This window comes from Micromys minutus (genome assembly GCF_963924665.1).
Source record: "Micromys minutus genome assembly, chromosome: 7".
Lineage (NCBI taxonomy): Eukaryota > Metazoa > Chordata > Mammalia > Rodentia > Muridae > Micromys > Micromys minutus.
In genome coordinates this window covers 48775205-48796431 of record NC_137976.1, presented here as the reverse complement: position 1 = coordinate 48796431, position 21227 = coordinate 48775205, and the positions used below count along the sequence as shown (strand labels likewise).

Sequence of the window (21227 nt, the reverse complement as noted above, 5' to 3'; positions counted from 1 at the left end):
TTGATGACAAAGGCCCGGCCCTCACTGTGGGCCAGAAAGGAACTTTTTCCACAAGCACTGCCAAGCGCTCTCTGTGCTCTGGGTGCTCACGGCACGACCTCACCAGGCTCTCTGAGGTGGAAAGCCTATAAGGGGAGGGAGCAGTTAGGGAAGGACTTGGGATTTTGGTCTAAGCCACTTTTCCCTTCACAACCAGTACACATTTGTTTCCCTGCCCAGTGCTGAGAAACATGACCTGTTGGGATCTCTGTCCCGTGTGGAGTAGGGACCATGTCTATTGTGTCTGTGGTCATACAATTCCCACTCCATTAGTACCTGAGAAATGGTTTCTGGACCTCTAACCTGCACACCATCTTCTTAAAACAGTAATGTGTCGAAAGTATCTATCTGACATTTTATTTCCAGCTTAGCCCCTTCAGGGAGTGGCAAGTTAACACCAGCAAGCCTGATGGTGAACAATGGGTGTTTTCCAAAACCGAAGAACACAAAAAATAACTGTAAGTAAGAAAAGTCAAATTACACCCTATCATTGACAAAATGGTTGCTAAACTGTGTCCTGTAGGTGACAGTTTTACAATTTCTTCTGAAGCCTAGTAAGAGAATTTCCATGCTTTCACTTCTAAAAGTGAGTCCTCATCTTTAAAATGAATCACGTTGGTTGATCCCATTTCATGTAACCCTGGTGAGAACGCCTATGATAAGGAAGAGAATTTAAACATTTTTTAGACACCAAGATTTAGTCAAAGACAAAGCTTTAAGTTGCTTGAATATTTGCCTAATTCCATTGTTTTAAAATTTAAAAGCATTTCACACCACATTTCATATGACACCGTACAAATACAAGATATGAGTTTAATAATTACTTTAATTACAAAGATTTAGCAATGACTGCCAGTTATATTATTCTGGGTAGACAGGTATATAATAGTAATATCTTATATATAAATATATGGAAACTTGAAGGAATGTGCAAACTGCATAGTAGCTTACAATTCACATTTACAGTATAGGAGTTTGTAAACACATAGGCTTGAAGCTTGTTTCTATTACTATTCAGCTGTAAGACCGGGGACAAGTCACTCTAATTTCTTATATTTTAATTATCTGTCACATGACTGCTCTACCAATAAAGAGTCAATTGGCTGCATGCACACCTATCTTGAGAAATACCATGCACTTATAAGTAGGAAGTGTTGAGAGGTGACTTACTGATTACTGGCCCTCTTGGAGTAACACTACTTTGTTTCATTAAAAGTCATTATTGTTTTTATAAACAGGTTCTTTTAAAGGTGTCCTAAAAAGCCAGAGTTTTGACTTTTAGGATAGGATATTATACAAAGATAGGTAACAGTTTAAACAGTTCAATTAATAACTAAAAAACAAAATAACTTAATTCTCAGCACAGTAACTCAACATCAAAAGGTAATGATGCCAAGATTTTGTAAATGTACAAATCGAGGATGGAGCAAACAACTCCACAATGGCTTAAGTGATTTAAAATACAAGTGCTAACTATGACAACATGGCAACCAACTTCATGTAAATAAAGTTTAAAAAAAGATGATTACTAAGAATACAATGTCTTATACGTTCTTTAAAAAACCCAAATATAAATTTGAAATTTTATTTCTGAAGAATAGCTTTAAAATATTTATCACAAAGGATATTATTTAAAATCTATGGCACAGCCAGACACTTAGGTCTTTCTGCCAAAACTTTTAGAGTCTTATTGCTTTAATAAAAGCAAAATGACTATTGCTAAGGCCTGGAAATCTGAGGGACAATCTAGACAGTATGACAATGGCAGACAGAGATGACTTGCAGGCAGATGATAGGGCGTGATGATTAGTATCTGGCAGCTGTCTCCATTTGTCTATCTGTAGGGTTAAGTTAACATGATTTCTGGAACCTGGAGGCTGGGAAACAATCTGCACATGTGTCCTGTTGACTCAAGCACTCAGTTATGCAGTCTTATGTTCACGTCTCAGAACTCTGCCACCCTGTGGCTGCTATAGGTCTTGTTAATTCAGTGGTTAGATACATGTAAAGAGTATTTTGCTTTCAAACATCATTGGTTTATCAGAAAAGACAATTGCCATCAAGGCTGGAAATGTGTAGACACAATATGTGGGAGATGTCCACCAACCAGGTATGATTACAAAGTGTCCTCATCTGAGTCATCACTCTTGGGCTTAGTAAGTCGTTCCAGCTCTTCTCCATCCTAAAAGGAAACATGAAATGTGTAACTAGTTAGAATTCAAGATGTTTCAATATCTTACTGAATACATAAATCAAAGGTTTATTCATTGAATTATGAGTTTTAGTTTGTTAACTGTGTCTATAATCTGGTCAAATTAAAGAGTTGAATTACTACAGTTAGAAGCACAGGAGATGATCAAAAAGTAAGGGATGGGACAGGAGAGAGCTCAGTGGTGAAGAGTATTTACTGCTCTTGCAGAGGATTCAGGTTTGGTTCCCAGCACCCACAAGGTACTTTACAACTATCTGTGGCTAACAATCACCTGTCATCCCTGTCCTTGGGGGATGTCTTCTTACCTCTGAGGGCACAAGGCATGCAAACTGTGTACACACATGCAAGCAAAACACACATACACATATACAATGAAATAAATTTAAAAACTTGTTTTATAATGAAAAGAGTGAAGTGTATTCAACTCAGTTCAAGACTACCACCTTCAGGTCTTTCAGGGAAGTGAGTAAAGAATGGTAAATGATTTAAAGAATTCTTGGCACTAGTATGATTTTAATTCCATAAAGAGCAAGGCAAGCAGGTATTCTAAGCTCACTGGAAATAACAGAAGACTCCCTAGTTGTTTTTCTCTTTCTTTTTACTTCCTTCCTTCCTTTTCTTTCTTTCTTTTTTAAATTAATTAATTAATTAATTAACCCCAGAGATATAACATGTGAACTTTTGCCTTGAACCCAGCAAATGACAAATTTTCCTACAGATCTCATGATGTAAAACTGAAATAGTTCATTGTTGTCTGTTGATAAGGATTGTAAATTCAGAATAATTAATTATTTTAGGATATACTTTTACCTAAGAGAGTTCTTATGAAAAGCCATTTTTATGTGAAATAAGCAGATAATTATGAGGAAGATTAAGGTAACAGGTTTTCTGTTTCACATGATTTATCAGTGTAAAAGATCAGCGTTTTCCCCCCAACTACTATGTGGTGGAAAAAGCAAGGAACTATGAGTCAGATTACACAGCTCTATTACCAGTTCTTTTATTTAGTGTCTATAAGGTATTTATTTGGCTTAGTCTCAAACCATAAAGGGAGACAGGATGAGACAAGGGATGAGTACCTTTGGGTTCTGAGGTTCTATGTGATACAATTATATAGTTAACACACAAAATCCTCGGGGCACTATATTTACATAGTTCTCGCCAACATCAGAAGTCCAGTGTGTGACTTCTGTTAGTCATAGAGATCTAAGATACTTTCTGACATACTGATGCTATTCTCTTTCTTGAATACATGTGCTTTGAATTTAAGAATAAGCACAAAGTACATTTAAACCAACTTACCCCACTGGACCGCTCCCAGAGATGGCCGCTTAGCTCTCGGATCCTTTCTTGCCTAGGTGCACATTCTAGAATTTGAGGCTTGCTAGCATTATAAATAAATATAGAGAGAAGGACTGATGGGGCTTCTAGGAAAAAATCCAGGGAGGGCCTGAAGTCAAAGACCAGGACAGACACTGTTGTGATGATGACAGTTGTCACCTGGGCCATCAAGACATGAAACATGTTATCTAAGAATTTCAAGATAAAAGCCACTGAAAGGCCTTGGAAGGCTGTCACGAAAATAAGGATTACTGAAAATGCATTGTGACCATAAAAAAACCCACAGTTCTGAATCTGATCACGGTTACTGCTCTGAAGGACCAGGGTCAGCCCATTAAAAACAATGCCAAAGAAATACAGCTTGCTATTCTGTATGAAGATGCTCTCAGTGAGCTGTGTCCCCTCCTTCAGGATCTTCTCATTATAGATATTGGCCATTGAAGAAATAAAACACTGAATTATAATCAGAACATGGCCCAAGCCCAAACGGATGTGACTAAAAACTCTGGCTGTGGTGTTCCACTGGACTTCGCTGAAAGTCCACTCCTTCGATGTACAATTGTCTCTTAGGGAGCAGTCTCTCCTGAAATGAAGGCAGGAATTAGATGGGGTGAAGAAGGCATCGTGATGAAATCCATGTCCTGCCAAGTCGTGTTGTGATGTTTTGGTACTGGCAGTCAGGGCGACGATAGACAAGAAGAGGATCAGGAGGGAAGCCCACTGGACCCAGTTCAGATGACGCCTACCCAAAAGGGAGAAAACAAGATTTTACTCTATCTGTGCTTGGGTGATGTATAAACAACAAAAATAAAACAAACAAACAACAGGGGAAGGCTCCTCTTCCCGTTAAATGTTCTACTGGAAATTTGAGAGCTTGGATACTTGGTTGAATAAACTATATACGCCGTACAATCCAAGTACATTATAAACTTGATGGTCCTGTGTTTCAAACTCAACCCCTCTATTTACATTCAGAATGCTTCAGGGACATTTTTAGCTTCTCCTTTCTACAAATTACCTTGAACATGTAGGTGTAACACAGCCTCCTGTCTTTGAGGATTTTCTTGGATTTTTATTGTGATAACTTGTAAATTCTGACAAAGGACCTTATCTCAGTTTGCAAGAATCAGAAAAAACAATATGGATAAGCTTTGGTAATTGATAGGCAAATTTTCTCAAAGAAGACTAGATTCACACATTGTTGAAGACATTAGCTCCTGGGTCAAGGGCCTAGTAATAAGCCACCATAAAACAAAGTACTGGAGCATAAGGAAAGAAAAAAAAAAATTAGATTTGGGTAGTATTTCTTATACAACCCAACAAGGCTTTACTCACCAGCTTTACCTGATAATACATTGTGAACTGTAGAGGATTTGTACTGTCATTCTACTTGGTCATTTACTCAGCTCAAAACATGGAATCAACAGGCAAACTGGACAGATAAAGATCTGCCCTTCCTCCTGAGGGAGCTTACATTATAGTTAGGAAGAGCCATGGAATTAAGTGATGGCAAAGTTGAGACAAACAATTCAGGGGGCTCTACTGAGGCAGGGGACTCAGAGAGGGAAGGCAGAAAAGCAATCATGCAAAGGCCACAGAGGTGCATCTCTCAGTCAGGGACAGTCTGTAAGGCTCCTGAGAAGATGTAGAAAGCCAAGCAAAAGCATAAGTGTCAGAACTGGAAGTGATAAGAACGCTGTCAGTAGAGGATCTATAGAGCACCTAGGACACTGTAGGCAATTCCTGCTCTTAGGGAAAAAGCTAAGTGAGAGGTAAATGATTTCCTTGCTCATGTGTTCATAAAAGAATAAGAGATTTGTCATGGCTTTGCGTATCTTCTTCCTTCTAGATAGCTACAGCTTTTACAACTCACCGTAAACTCCCAGGACAGTGGCAGAAAAATGAGTCTGAGCTCAAGTCTACAGTTTCATTCTCTGAAACTGCTAAACACCTATGGTAGCTTAGGAAGCAGCATCTCTGTATATCATGCCTTCTTATGCATAATTTTTACATAACTAGATTTTACATAACAGATGACAGTGATGGGGTTAGTCACAGCTTTACGACATGGGGTGAAACCATGAAGAGCCACAGCAATGCCGAGGGGCAGGGGGCACGGTAAGCAGTAGTCATGAGTGGAAAGAAAAACTGTAGACAGAAAATGGACATCTAATTTATGAAAATAATTACAATGAGTTACTGTACATGGCAGATGAGGAACTCTATAGTTTTTCATACTGGCAGGTATAGATTTTCTGCCAATACTGTGAAGAATCTAAAGGAAAATCCCTGAAATAAAGTCAAAAGTAGTCACTGCAAATAACTATTGATTCAAGCTAATGCTGTAGGGAAGATAAGAATGACCAAAAATTTGGATGAACATGGGTTATTCTCGGAAAAGAAACATGACATCCCATACATTCCTCAGCTAGGATCTGCGCCTGGGTGCTGACTGACCCCACAAGGCTGAGTTCACTGGTGAGGTGGTGGACCAGCAGGGCTCACTGAGCAGAGCCCGCCACTGTCCTGTAGGACCGGCTCAGAGTGCAGCCTGCTCTCATCAACATTCACTTATGTTTTAGATGATCTTTTACAAAATGATCTCATAGCTCAACATATAAATGATAAATTATGAACAGACATTCACTTAAAATCTTTTACTTTTTTGTGTGCACATGCATGTATACGCATGCACATAGGCACATGTGAAGGTCAGAGGACAACTTGCAGAAATGGTTCTCTCCTACCACGCGTGTCCTATGGACTGAACTCAGTTCATCGGTCTTCATAGCAATCACTTTAATCAGATGAGCCATCTTGCTAACACTAAACTTTAATTGTCCATTCTGTGAGGAGCATGACAGAATCTCCTCTATGTGACTTAGCCCTCTGCCCCGTGTTTCTATGTGAGTGTGACTTCCCTGCTGGTCACTCAGCATCTGCCTGCGCTTTGATAGACTGCTGAGGTATCAAATCTTGGCAGTGAAGTTACCCTTACTTTACTTAATAGCCCCAAAGTGCAAATGAAGTGTGGTACTGACAGTTTAACCTTCTGAAGATGCTGAAAAAAACTTCCTCTCAGCAAAATGCTGACAATTTTCAACTAACGGGGAAAGGAGAAAAAATATGTTAAGGTTGTTAAAGTCTCTTGAGAAAAAAAATCTGTTCATGAAGTTGAAGAAAAATGAAACCTATCCCAATTTTGCTGTTACAAACTATAAAACAATCTCAAACTAGAAGGTTACAGTGATGTATGTGGCTATTTGTTTAGTTCAAATGAAAATGAAATTTGCATGTGTGCATATATGTGTGAGTGTTGGGGGTGGGGAACGAGCAATTTGCAGTGCTTAGTACTATTCGAGCTTTCAGTTAGGGTACTGACATATTCCTCATCACTAAGATTAACTACTGTCCAGTGAGCCAAGTTGTATATCCACAGATTTACTGGATTGAAAGTATGTGAAAAAGATTTGGAGCAGAGTTTATTATTCCTAAAATAGAAATATTTACATTGTATTAGGCAGAATAAATAATTTAAAACTATTTGTACAGCAATTACATTATATTAGCCATCATATGTAACATGAAGGACTTAGAAAATGTGGCAGATTACATGGGGATATTACACATTATTTAAGGGACTTTCATATAATTTTTGGCATTCTAGAAAAAACCCTATGGATTTTTAGAGGTAATTATACATAATTTACCATGATTAGCTTACCTATTAAATGAGAATTTAGGTTAAACTGTGTCAGGTAAGAGCAGTTTTATTCTGTTTCTACTCTATTTAAAGCAATGCAGAGAATAAAACAATAAAATGTCTCACCTGACTGCTTTCTAAAGAAAATACAAAAGATAAAAGATATATTTCCTAGTAGCATTGAGTGAGTTCCCAGAGATACAGAGTTATGATGATCATTAAGATTTCTCTAATGAATACTTTTAGAGAAATTATTGTATTAATGAATAATACTTCTTTTGGTTCTATTGGAGAAAACTTTTATTTGTTAGATAAATTATTATTGACCATTTTTAGTCTTTTTTTTTAAACAACTTTATTTTACAAAACAAAGATAAATGTAAAGATTTTAAGCATTTGACCATTTTTAGTCTTATCCCTAAAATCTAAACCCCCAAGTAAGGCTACTTCCCAGAACCAAGTAGACAGAACTATGTAAGGAGGAGCACACCAGTGAGAGAGGCTCTGAGAAACAATGCCTGCCATCGGCTTCCACTGGAACAAATCTGGGCAGTGGGATGGATCAGTAGGTAAACTAGCATACAAGCCTGACAACCTGAGCCTGACTGTGAGACGTCACAACGGAAGGAAATAAACTAAACACTTTCCAAGAATTGTCCTCTGATCTTCACCAGTGCTATAGCACCACACATGCACACATTTGTCATACTCCCTCCTCTCTCTCTCTTTTTCTCTCTCTCTCTCTCTCTCTCAATAAAAATAATTATGCTTGCATAGAGTTCTTCAGAAAAGATACAAAAAAAAATTAGCTGATTTCTCTATGTCCTGTGAATGAAGCACATGGTGTATTCAGTGACACTCTTAGTGCAGTTTCTGGAGGGGACTCAGGAGCACTGGCAGGGCCTGTAATGCCTGGGGATGTTCTTGTTTGCTTTCTATTGCTATGATAAACACATTGATCAAAAGCAACTTGGCCAGTGAGAAACCCAGGCAGGGCAGAAAACTAGAGGCAGGAACTACATAGAGATCACGGAGAAAGGCTGCTTACTGGCAACCCCATGGCTTACTTAGCCTGTTTTCTTTCACCATCCAGTACCACCTGCCAAGGAGTAGATTGTTGGCAGTGAGCTGGGTTTCCCCAATTCCTTATCAATCATTAATCAAGATAAAGCCCTCAAAGACTTGACTACAGGCATTGTTTCAAACCAAGGGTTCTCTTCCTCTCAGAAGAGGTAAGCATTCCTGGGACTTTACTTTTTGTTAGCTTGCAGTGTCTAGCAGGGGTATCGCTGTCACATTACATGGTAATGCTATCTAGACTCATACACCTATATATGTATATATTCCAGGAAACTTCTACAGTAGTGTCCACATGACTTTTTTGAAGGTCTTTGGTGTTAGTTAACTCTCTCCATATTACTCCTCTAACAGGCCCTCTAATTCTCTACCCTACTTAACCCTTTCTATTCCCTTCTTCCCCTTTAACTCTTATGGCACCATGTTGTATCTCATCTTCCTTGTGATTCCTTTTTCATCCCCTCGAAACAGCTCCGTACTCTTTCCTGCCTTCTATGCAAGCTTTATACAGGCTAGCTTTCATAGTGCTGGAAGGTGCTATACATGATCTACCTACCTGAGCCGGCTGGGAACCCTGAGAGATACAATAACCACCAGCTTAGCGATACATCCGGGCTGACACAATAGTGAAATAATGTCACAGAAGTAGCATTCAATTCAACTTCTTCTCATTCCATTTAAGGCCCACTCCACAAATTGAAACCTATACTTGGCACTGTTATCAGGGACAGGAACCTGTGGCTAGACAAATTGTAGGCTCTAGAGGAGTATCTATTACCATTATTCTGTTAAATGGGCACACTGCTAAACTAACTCCTAATGATTTATCATTACACTTGTAGATTGATGTATCTCTTAAACCTCATCAGTTTTGTTTTGCATTAGATGGTCATTAACATAAAGTCATCAAAGTTCAGAGAATAAGAGGTTGTCTGTGACTTCCTCTTCCCAAGGCTCAGGGCTAACTGGGAGGTGGCAAAAATGATGTGAGAGCCAGAGATAGCGAATAATTTTAAGGAAACTGTCTTCTGGACACAGTCAGGCAAATGTGTGTATGAGCTCATGGCTGCAACTGTGACAGCATACACAAGACCTATGCAAGCTGAGGGAGAAAGAAAATCCCAGCATGGAGCAGGCGGGTGGGCACACAGTCTCATCCCTCCATAAGGAACGGTTAGGAATCAAAGGCCTCTAGAATAGGCAGAGTTAGTGTTCTTCAAGGGTATAGCCCCTTGTAGACTGGATGTGGCTAGTTATCCTAGCATTTGGGAGGTTGAAGCAGGTGGACTATCAGCTCCAGGCTATTCTGAGTTACAAAGTAACATCTTGTCACAAAACACACACACACACACACACACACACACACACACCACAAAAAAACCCCAAAAAACACTAAAAATTAAAACCCTAACAAATGGTAATCAAATGTCTTACTTTTGGAAAGTTTAAGATATCCCATATACCTGATGGCAGAGGATTTAAACAGCACTAGAGCTGCTTTCCTCATTGGATAAACACGGTAGCTGATATACAAGGCTAATGAGAAATAAAATCATGGCCTATGGATTCTGAAGGCTCAGCATTCTGCTTAAGTTATCTAAAGCCAGACTGGCCCACTTTAAAGGATGGCAGGAGCTTCCATTCTGAATTACTTACTTCAGCACTATCCTGAATAGAAGAGCTGTTGTTATAATGCTAAAATTCGAGAAGATAACAGCCATGGCCTAGAAAGAAAGAGAAGATAGAATTACAATCCAAGAGAGGCACTGACCCCAGGACCTCAGCTTGCTAGTTCATCTGACACAAAAGCTTTTTAGTCACAAATCCTAGGGTTATTAGGGCAGCTGTTTCCCTGGGGGATTAAATTTCACTTTCATTGTTTGTTAAATTTATGCAGATATAATCAAGTTCATTAGTCAGAATTTGACAATATGTGTTGAAGTTTGGCCAAGGCATGTATAAATGACCTAAATGTATATAGATCAATAAATACAAAATCTAAAGGTAAAGTACAGCATACTTTTTTTAATAGCTGTCAAAGCACTTTAGAGACTTCTTAAAAATTATTAATTTTGTGTGTAGTTCTGGGAATCAAGAGCTGTTCAAACCTTACCACTTAGCTGTAACCATACTCCCCTTAAAATGATATGACTTAAAACATAATTCATATTAGACAGTACTTTGGATCAATCCGAATTACTCTAAACATTTAGAACTGTATTACCTAGATTTTGTAGTAGTGTTTTTGTAAATATTTCTGTTTAAATTGAATACAACTCACATACATGTATTTGTATTACTCGGAATATATGAAAATCTAACATTGTTAACATAACTGGATCTGGCCATACTAATTTTTCTTAAAGATATGCTTCACTTTACTTCTTGCTATCACTTTAGGGTGAATATACAGGGAAGCCAGATGTGCTGTTATCCATCTTTAGTTTTCCCATCCAGAAGGCTAATGCAGGAGGATCTTGAGCTACTGTGTGGCCTGTGACATTGTAGGACTCTGCATAAAGAAATCAAATAAACAAACAACAGAAACTATCAAGTCCTATATAACCACTAACACAAGCAAACATAGCTACAACAGTTCAAACCAAAAAATGAAATTGAATAAAACTAGTTGTAATTCTAAGAATATAATAATATTTTTCTATTGAATTTTGTAGTAAGAATTAGTTGATCATATGCATTTAGTGTCACTAAAACACACGTGTTTGTGAGCTTCATGTTGAGGGAAGAGGAAGAGATGATGAGGAAAGTGGGTGGTTAGAGGAGGGAAGCAGGGGTGCTGAGCAGTCAGACAGGAGCAGTGCAAATGCACATATCTAGTCAGTCTGGCTGCTTCCTGTGTCAACACCAGAGACTGCATCTAATTATGTTCCTGTCCTAAAACTTCTATCCTTCTTTATTTAATTTCTTAAATAGAATTAGGCAAGAAATATAAAATAAATCATATAATCTATTTCATAATATTTGTGGTTATAGCTGCTTGGAAGAGCCAAGCAATAAATATGGAAGAAGAATAAGGAAGTTGCAATTCTGCTTAATACTGGGCATGTAGGAATGAATTTAAATGTACAGCTCATTTGTTGGTTTTCAATAAAATATAAGTAGTATTTACTATTAAATACGAATAATAACTTTGCTGTGATAGGAATTATCAAATCTGAAGAGGTATAAAAAATTAGAAGTAGGTATGTTACATAAACTGAACAGTTACTATCATTACAAAGCACACTGAAAAAAAAAATAGACATCTGGGGTGGATGGAGAGAAGGAACTGGGTAGGAAAGGGGCTAGGAAGGGGAACAAGAGGAATCAAGTATAGGGAGGATGCCAGGAGAGAGAATTAGGAGAACTGGAATCAGTGTGTGTGTGTGTGTGGGGGGGGGGGGTGTCGTGAATCGCTGGGACAAGTTAGAAATCTAGGACAATAGAAACTCCCAGGAATCTATAAGGGTGACCCTAGCAATAGGGAATGTGGAACATCAATTACCTCCTATAACCAGACAAGACTTCCAATGGAGAGAATGGGGATACTGACCCAGATTCCAAACCTTTCGAAGCACATTTTTTTCTGCCTATAAGAGGTGCAGAGAATAAAGAGGGAGCAGAAAGTGAGGGAATGGCCGGCCAAGCAATGACTGGTCCAACCTGAGTCCCAACCATGACAGGGAATCCACCCCTGATACTATTTTGCTATACTTGCAGACCTAGCATAGCAGTCAGATTCTAAGAGGCTTTACCCAGCAGTTGATGAAAACATATGCAAAGAGACTCAAAGCCAAATACTAGATGGAACACAGGGAATCTTGTGGAAGAGAGAGGGAAAGACTGAAAGATCCAGAGAGGCCCAAAAACTCCACAAGAAAATCTAGAAAAACTAACCTGGGCCCATAGGAGCCCACCAAGACTGAACTGCTGAACAGAGAGCATGCATAGGATGGACTTGGTCCTACACATATGTAACAGATGTACAGCCTGGTCCTCACATGGAAGCTCTAGTAGAAGGAAGGGCTTAGTCTGACTCTGTAGCTTGTCTCTGACTCCCTTTCCCCTAACTAGCTGGCCTTATCTAGCCTCAATAGGAGAAGATACACTTTTTTAGTCTTATTGCAACTTGATATGCCAAGGTAGGTTGATATCCGTGGGAGGTCTTCACATCTCTGAGAAGAGAGGAGGGCCTAAGGGGGAAGGGAGAGGAGAGGGAAGAACTGGCAGGAGAGGAGGGGAAAAGAAGCTCTGATTGGGATAGTAAGTAAATAAATTAATGAAAAACAAAACAACAAACAAAAGAGAAAAACATCCCCCATATCACAGAGCAGACGAGAAGACTGTTTGTTCAGTTGGCCTAAGCACCCGCCTTTGAGCTGGTTTAACAGTTTTTCTTCTATTTACAGACAGAAGAACTGTGGCAGAGGGCAGCCAGGGTACATACCCAGTTACACAGATCTCCATACCTGAAAAGGCACCAAGCTCTTGATTCCTATAGTATTCTATTGCTCCCTCTCTGTCATCTGTTTCTAAAGAGATCAGGGAGCCTTCCCATAAAGGATCAGTGCCAATAAAAATACTACTTACAATTAAAGAATTTAATTTTATTATCTTTTAAAAAACATAACAGAGGCAATAAAATCCCTCACTTTAAAAAACACTGGGGGAAGGGAGCAATGGAACTCTAACTACAGGTAAAAGTAGAAAACAGATTTTCTTTTTCCTTTTCATTTTTCAGTGAGGATCTTTACATAGCCCTAGCTGTCCTGGACCTCACTATGTAGAAACAGTCTGGCCTCAAATTCTCAGAGATCTGCCTGCCTCTGCCTTCAAAGCACTAGCTAAGACTAAAGGTGTGAGTCAATACCCAGGCAGAAGACTTTTAGTTGTGATTACCAATGCCTTTCCAAATTAATACAAAAGATGTATCAGAAGTATTTTTAGTATTATTAGCTGAACTGATATAGTTCCACACTCTTGAGGAATCTGTAGATAAGATTAATTTAGAAAGGGGTTAGCAAGATGGGAAAAGGTACTTAGAATCAGTCGATGACCTGTTTGATTGATCTTGGGACCCACATAGAGGAAGGAGAGAACGGATACCCAAAAGCTCTGGTCACCACGTCCTGCCATGGCAGATGTGTACATACATACATACACGAACACGCACATAAATGTAAAAAAAGTAACAGAAAGTCATATTGTAAATATGAATATAAATACTTACGAATAGTAAATGGATAAACTATATTAAAACAGGTAAAAAGAGGCCCATCAGCTGTTTTATTTTTTGAATACTGGAAATCTGAGTGGACGTCTTGAATGGTCATTAGAGAGTTTAAACTAAAGAGAGACTGATCATTTACACAAATCAGGGTGGCTTCAAAGTCCTTATGCCTGAGGCAATAAAATCCCTCAGGCCACCAAGAAGCCAGTTCAGAACTCATTAACAGTGTGAAGATCTGGTACAGACAGGTAAATCAGTATTCAGATGGTTCTAGAGAAGTGTCAGGAAGGCCAGTGGAAAATGAGGAAAAGGAAGATCAGTTTGGGGATTCACTTCTTTGTGTCTTAATGGAATTTCCTCTGTTACATTGTTACTTACAGGTTGAAGATAGGATAGGACATAGAAGACAATCAAGTTATCCAGGAAGTACAGAAAGGCAGGAATGGACCACTTCATGAAACTTGAGAATTCCTTCCAGGAAGTACATCTCAAATGTTTACTTTGATGATCTTCTGAAGAAAGAAATATATGAATCATACAAAGCCACCATACAAGCTAACACTCTTCAATGAGAATGCTTATGTTTCTATTGAAAGTACAATAAACTTGATTACTAGTATCATTCTATAAACTGGGCCTTATTAAGTTGCCTCTGTAAGTGACTTCAGGCTTACAGATGTAAAAGATAATATGAAATTTATTAGTATCTCTTTTTTTCCCACCCGTGTATCACTGAACAATTGGCCAGACCTGTAGCAGAAACAGAACCATAATCTTAGTAACTCAAAGCAACTCCAGATAGACTTGTCTGTTTTACTTCTATCAACAAAGTTAAGTAGGAAAGAACAATGAAGCTTTATGGCTTTCACTCTTCCCTCAAGGGTGGTCAGAGAAGGGAACCAGTAAGTGAAAATGTCTATGTATGGACTATGAAATGGATAACTTTTACTAATCCTAGTTTTAACTATTATTCCTGCTCCAGACTTCCAGTACTTTGGGAGGCATGCCGTGATAGAAATAAAATGCAAAGAAGGAAGGAAGGAAAGAAGGAAGAAAGAAAGAAAGAAAGGATGAAAGAAAGAAAGAAAGGGTAATTTAAACTCTTTAAGCAATGCACACATTTCATGAAATTATGAAATGCACTTAACTGACTAGAAACTCATCACAGACTGAAACTGTGTGGTGTGAAGACTTCCTGTGCAAGCACTTATATGCTCTAAAAGCTCTGTTTAGTTCACATGAAAGAGTAACATGCTAGTGCCAAAGCCTATAACTGGGGGAACTGAGATGTAGAGTTCATGAAAACCCATGGAGTAACAACACACTGAGTAGATCTAACCCAGGAAACAAGTGATGTGGAGCAGGGCACTGGGAAATAAATTGGAAAAGCTCCTAGCTCCCCTCCTTCCAATAGAACTCTCCTAACATTTTTTTTGATTCTGTTTCCCAACCCATAACGTACTCTTGGACTAGACCAAATGATATAAACGTGGCACCCGTTCTAATGTTTCTTGATAGCACGATTGAGGAAGTATTCAGTGTTAGCAATTACCTTTCTTTATAACGCAGAGCGACACAAGCATACAGAGAACTAGCTTCATCAGCTCTGAGCACACATTCACAGTAGTGGGGAGGTAGTCATACTTGTTCTCTGAAATGTAACAAGAAAATTTAAGACCATCAAGTTTATTCTGTATGCTTTACATGTAATTAATATATTTTAAATTTAAAAATCATACTAAATGCTTTTAGCTGGCACATTTTTTTTTCTCAACATTTGGATAAATATATTGGGAGGTCAGGATCAAGAGCAAAGAAAGCTCCATGGGAAGGAGACAGAGACCGACGTCTAGACAGACACTTATCATTCAGCACCCAACTCATTAACAGTTATGGGTTTACCAGCTAAATTAGTATTTATCCTGACTTATTTGCCTTACAAAAATCAAGGTATACTTTGCCAATGACATGTCTTTAACTCAGACTTTTCCAATCTGGTTCATATCATAGTACATACAAGAACACTGCTTGGTTCCTGACCCCTGGCATAAATTGTAAAATGGGGTAGAAAAAAACTATCTGGGCAAGAACTTTGCTATTTTTAAGCCCGAGAGGCAGTAATTATGGGTCACTACACCTATTGACAAATTATAAAACATATTCTAAGTAGCAAGTTCACAGAATTAAGAATAAGGTTTGGTTAGCATGCTTTGGTCTTAGTAATAACCTGTTTATTTTTTCTCTAAATAACAACAACTTGCTTTATAATAGTGACAAGAACAAACAGAATATTAAGTTATATTTTTAGAAATGCATTTCTCCTTTGCAAACACTTGGTTGCTTCTCTTAGTCATACCAAAACTTGGCAAACATGGCGGGTGGTTTGCCAACTTAACCTTCTCTCTTTGATTTTCTCCCTCTTTGTTGTAGAAACCCTTGAACATTCAACATCTGCCACACTGACTACTTGTCTGTTTCTAGGTACAATCAATTTATCAACCTCTACAACAGCACTTGACAAGCTATGTTATAATTATTTATTATGCTTATGAAAATCTTAGAAAGTAAATGTCCTATGACAAATGAACAGGCATTGGTCACGTTCATATAACTGGTAATTAATAAATGGCCAGCTAAATTTAAGTATTTGCTTGTTCAACCGTATGTACCATTCAAAGACTAGTTCAAATACCTTCTCCCTTTACTCATTCACTAAAGACAGACTTAAATCACACTATTACCCTTAAAAGACACGTTTCATAATCTTATCATGATATACAAATGAATAAACTAAAGTGAGACACAAGGCTTAATTACAGTGGTAAATACTGTGTTGATGTTATTTAGCTCAGTTTTGCCCTCTTATTAGTTCTTTCTGGTATTCCTTTCACAAATAGTCCAAACTGTGTGACTGTATGCCAGGCCTCAGTCCACGGATAGTCCACACTGTGTGAGCGTATGCCTGCCTCAGTCTACTTCCCTCTTACACATCCTTAGGGTGGCTTTCCTCTAGTTCCAGAGATTCCTGTCGGAAGCTGTTCTTCTCAGGATTAGTTTCAATAAATACCTATTCTGACTTCAGCATAGCTCCTTTATTCCTCTATTAATCTGACTTTTAGCATTTGTATAGCTTAAAATTTGATAAATGAAATGTAAGACACCAGGCCCTGTCATATATTTTCCTCTCCATAAAAGTCTGTCAACATCCACTTGGTTTATTACTTTATTATTGTACTCAAATTATTCATGTTTTTCTTTTTTCAAGACAGGGTTTCTTGGTGTAACTGACTGTTCCAGAACTAGCTCTATAGGCGAGGCTAGCCTAAAACTCAGAGAGCCTTCTCTTTTGCCTCCCAAATGCTGGGATCAAAGATGTGTGCCTCTACTGTCTGGTTCAAATATCTGATAAACACCTTCTAGTTACAAATGCTTTGGGGTTTGTCTTAATTGTTATCTTCAATTTTGTCTTACCTCTTTTGGTTAACTGGTTAATCTTCATTGCTATCTTTATTAGAGGTGGAGTCCCGTGAAATGCCTCTAGGTGCATTTGTAAGCATGTTTCCAGAGAGCTTTTCATGAGGAAAAAAATCATCCTGAAGGTAGTGAGGCAAACTACCCTAAGTCCTAGGGCCCAGGTTGAATAAGAAGGGAGAGAATGAGCTCTCTGGCAGGCTTCACTTCTGATTCCTGTAGATTTGGTATGACTAGCCGCTGTCTCATGTCACACTCCTACCTTTAGGCTTTCCCTGACACTGCAAGCCAAAACAAAGCCTCCCTTCCTCAGTTTCCCAGCTCTTTTACATTCTAAGCAACAAAGTAACTAAAACAGGATTGTGGGGGTGGGGGCTGAGGGGTAGGGGTGGGAGTGTCCCCACCTCTTTACTTTCCCAACTCTCTTTCTCTTCCTGTCCTCTTGCAAGCTCTGAATGTAGAACTTCTCCTGCCTTCACCTCCAAAATCCTGGGACTAAAAACATCAAACGCATGTGAGCCTCCTAACTCTAATGAATTCTTAATGTTCAGAATGTTCACCTTGCACTTAATGTAATTCTCACTGCTCTCTCTTCTCATCTGCACAAGCTGCTGCTCCTAGAGCCTAAGAATCAGTTCAAGAATCAGAGATCTAAATCCTGTAACATTTAGTTTAAAGCTCACCAAATGCATCTATAAGTAAGCAGCTCCTTTTACTCCTTTACTAGGTATTATCTTAATATTTGTGCCAGTCACTGTAATAATATGCTGCAGTAAATAGGGCATGCCTCCTGGTTGCATGGAAGGTAATTTTTCCATGTGTGACCCAAACTTTTCTTACCAATAGTCCCCATATTTCAGGTAAGAATACTATCAAACTACTTGCAAATTGAACCAGAAAGATTCAAAATATCCGGTATTTCATCTTCTTTAATCTTTTAAAATCCTCATATTCAACACACTGTCCAATTGTGTATTTTTGTGTTTTGAATATTTCTTGACTCTATCATCTATATTCTGACAGCAGGGTTGGTTAGTCTTCCTCATCTGTGGCTTGACTTTTAACAATCTATCTAACTAGCTTCTTCCAGTCCATTCTACTGGCAAGCAGCTATAATCCTTCAAATGTTGATTTGTCCAGGCCCTAGGCAGAACACCACAGTTTGGCATATGAAGCCAATGCATTACTTCTCTTTTCAGTCAAAACCCCTTTGTGACCCAATATTTTAAGGGTTTTGCTCAATAATTCATATTCTCTCTCTGTTTACTTGATTTTTTTTCAAGATAGGGTTTCTGTGTGTGTAGCCTCGGCTGTCCTTAAACTTCATTTGTATGTAGACCAGGGTAGCCTTGAACTCACAGAGATCTGCCTGCCTCCCAAGTGCTGGGATTAAAGGTGTGGGGACCACCAACACCTAATAAATCTTAATTATATATTCTCCTCCAAGTGTTTATTTTTGCTTTTTGTTTTGCTTCTGTTCCTTTTTATACATTTCTGTGTTTGTTTTCAATGCCCCACATACCTAGTCTTCTGGGGGAATCAACTGGTGTCTAGTCAGAAGTGGTCCTGCTTCCTACGCAGTACCCACCATCCTTTCCCAGACATACGCAGTACTTTTTCATAGACTATCTCTGCATCTTGGACATAGTCTTTTTATTCCATTTCTTATAATAGGTGTCAATAACATATTTTCATGTTTATCTCTTCTAATAAACCAAGTTCTCAATATATGGTCTGTATCTTATGCACTTTGAACTCTATGACTGTGATGATTAATACTACCAAGGATCTAGAATCATTTAAGAAACTTGGCCTCTGGTCATACCTGTAAGAAATTATCTCAATTAGATTAGCCTCTGAGCATGCCCATAAAGGACTATGTAAATTATCTTGAGGTGGGAAAGACCGACCCTTACCTGTGGGAAACAGCATTTCATGGGCTAAATAAGGTGATAATGGGATGAAAGTGGCATTTAAAAATTTTTTTTTCCTGTAATATCATGTGAATGGGTGGAGGAACTCTAGCTAGGTGGCAGTGGGCTACAGTGGAAGAAGAGTATTTAGGAGGTTTGGGGAGAACATTTCAACTTTCTGGGATTACAGGTTTAGTTAGTTTTGGATTGCCATGTGGAAGCTGGGAACTGAACCTAAAGACTCCAGAAAAGCAGCCAGTGTTCTTTGCTTCTGGGCTATCTCTTCAGCCCCAAGCACATTCTATCTTTTCATGCTTGAAGCTTGTGGGTGTCATGTGAATAGCTGCTACAAGCTACACGCTTCTGCTGCCGTGGTGAACTGTACTCTCAGGTGATGAGCCCAACCTTTACCTTTAATCTGCTCTGGGCAGGTATTTTGTCAGAGCTGCGAGGAAAGAAACTAATACGCTATTAAAACTGAGCCTAGGGCCTGAAAGATAAATATTATCAGAAGTTAAGACTTACATTCACAGGTAGGAGCCAAGTAGGCCACTAAAAGTCATAGTGTCATGATTTTACAGTTGTCAATAGTTAAGTAACCAGTGCAGGTTTGTGGAATTAAATATTTGCATAAATCCTTACATTAAAAACAGGTTTCTTGAGTATACATACCAAAATTTAATTTTTACTGTCCCATTAATAAAATACTTATACTGACTCACACAAATGCCAATAAACTAAACAAATATATTGTATTTCCAAATAAGCTACAACTGTCCGCTTTGCTAGAGATCCAGAAACACTCCTTGGGTGAAGTATAATCAGATGTTATCATACATTGAGCTTTATTTTGCACTTGAATGATCTAAATTTTACCCAGGGTCAAAAAATCTTGCCAAGGAACACAAGGTTAAAGTTTAAAATTGAAATATACTTCATTGGCACAAAGCATAGCATTTTAAAAGGTATTATGTATAATTTATTCATTAGGACACCAGACAAATGATTAAAAGTACTCCGTATACATTTGCATTTTAACTCACCTTCATTGGCAGAATATTTTACCAGTAAGATGCGACTTGAACTTAGAGTAATGAATATAATGCCTAGCAGGAATGTGTACAGTGCTGGTGGGCCTAGCCCAGGGCGCTTGAAGCATTTTCTTTCCATTCCTCCCGTTTTTAATTGTCTTAAAAAGAATACTTTCATGAGCAGCCCTGTTGGCAGACCTGAGGATGAAGCACATGCAAATACTGAAGACTGTTCATAACAGAAACTTGTAGCTGTTTGGCCACAAATGCAACAGAACTAAGACATAGGAGAACAGAGAGAACTTAAGAGGAAATGAACGATACTGCCAAAATCTGATAGGCGAGACAATTAGACAGAAAGGGGATGATGACCAGATTGGAAATAAGTTAGGAAGTGCTTAACTGGCAGTTTGGGAGCGCAGAAAAGCACTTTATTCGTATTAACTTTGGTTCGTAAGGAATGGATTTTGGAATGGGCTTTTTCGGGTACGCTTAATAGCAGCTCTTCTCTCTGAGTAGAAAAAGAGCTTACTGGGAACGATTCTTTTACAGAAACGACCTAAGTGCAAATAGCTGAAACACAGCTAATGACTTTTACTGAACCAGGATGGGAACAGAAGGCTCATCTTGGGTCAGTGAGCCTAACTGGTCAGTCAGTGACAGATGGACACGACACTCCAGGCAGGGTAAATACTTGCCCAAAGTGCACAAGTAGGACGGGCACATAGAGCCCTCGAGGGCCGCAGACATAGGCCCAAATTAGAGACCCGGTGGGCGCAAGCGTACAGAAGGCTAATGGTCAGCTCTCCACTGCCAGGTTTCCCTCGCTGTCAGGGAAACCCTCCCACACATGCGCAATAGGAATAGCGGGCGGCTCTCTCGACCCTAACACGCTCGAGCAGCACTGTGCCCGCGGGGGCGCGGTTACCTCAGTCGCTCAGGGAAGGTTCTAGTGGAAGAACGGACATCATAGAGCTGAGATAGTGACTGCCTAGCTCCGTAGTAGCAGCAGTAGGTTTTGAAGGCCCATTGGTGGGGAAACTATGAGCCGGGAACAAGGGCGAACAAAACCCCCTTCTCCCGCTGCCATCCAGGACTGGAACACAAAGCTGAGAGGCGCCGGCCCGGGGAAGGGCGGCCTGCGCGCCCATTGCGCAGGCGCGCCCGTTCCGGCGCTTCCGGGGGGCGGGCCGGAGCGAGGAGCGGCCTG

The 21227-nt window shown here is 39.1% G+C and overlaps 1 protein-coding gene across 2 annotated transcripts; it reads right to left on the bottom strand.

Annotated features, from left to right (window-relative positions):
• Positions 1–883: 883 nt before the first annotated feature.
• SLC35A5 (solute carrier family 35 member A5) lies at positions 884–21077 on the bottom strand. Of its 2 annotated transcripts, none has more exons than XM_080919402.1 (7): positions 20946–21077; positions 20030–20215; positions 15155–15253; positions 13981–14114; positions 10029–10096; positions 3554–4334; positions 884–2221 (listed from the first exon to the last, which is right to left on the bottom strand). In XM_080919402.1, the coding sequence occupies exons 2-7, from the start codon at positions 20193–20195 to the stop codon at positions 2156–2158; spliced, it is 1314 nt and encodes a 437-aa protein (XP_080775528.1). In that variant the 5' UTR covers positions 20196–20215; positions 20946–21077; the 3' UTR covers positions 884–2155. The 2 variants fall into 2 exon arrangements, with proteins under 2 accessions (XP_080775528.1, XP_080775529.1); XM_080919403.1 differs by having other exon boundaries at positions 3554–4175.
• Between the last annotated feature and the right edge of the window lie 150 nt (positions 21078–21227).

Bases quoted from the DNA above. Each gene is read 5' to 3' on its own strand.
- SLC35A5 (XM_080919402.1), bottom strand. From the start codon at position 20,195: ATGAAAGTATTCTTTTTAAGACAATTAAAAACGGGAGGAATGGAAAGA. The intron at 15,254-20,029 runs GTGAGTTAAAAT...GTTACATTTCAG, and splicing joins AAAATATTCTGCCAATGAAG to AGAACAAGTATGACTACCTC. The intron at 10,097-13,980 runs GTAAGTAACAAT...CTTTCTTTCTAG, and splicing joins TCCTATCCTATCTTCAACCT to GCCATGGCTGTTATCTTCTC.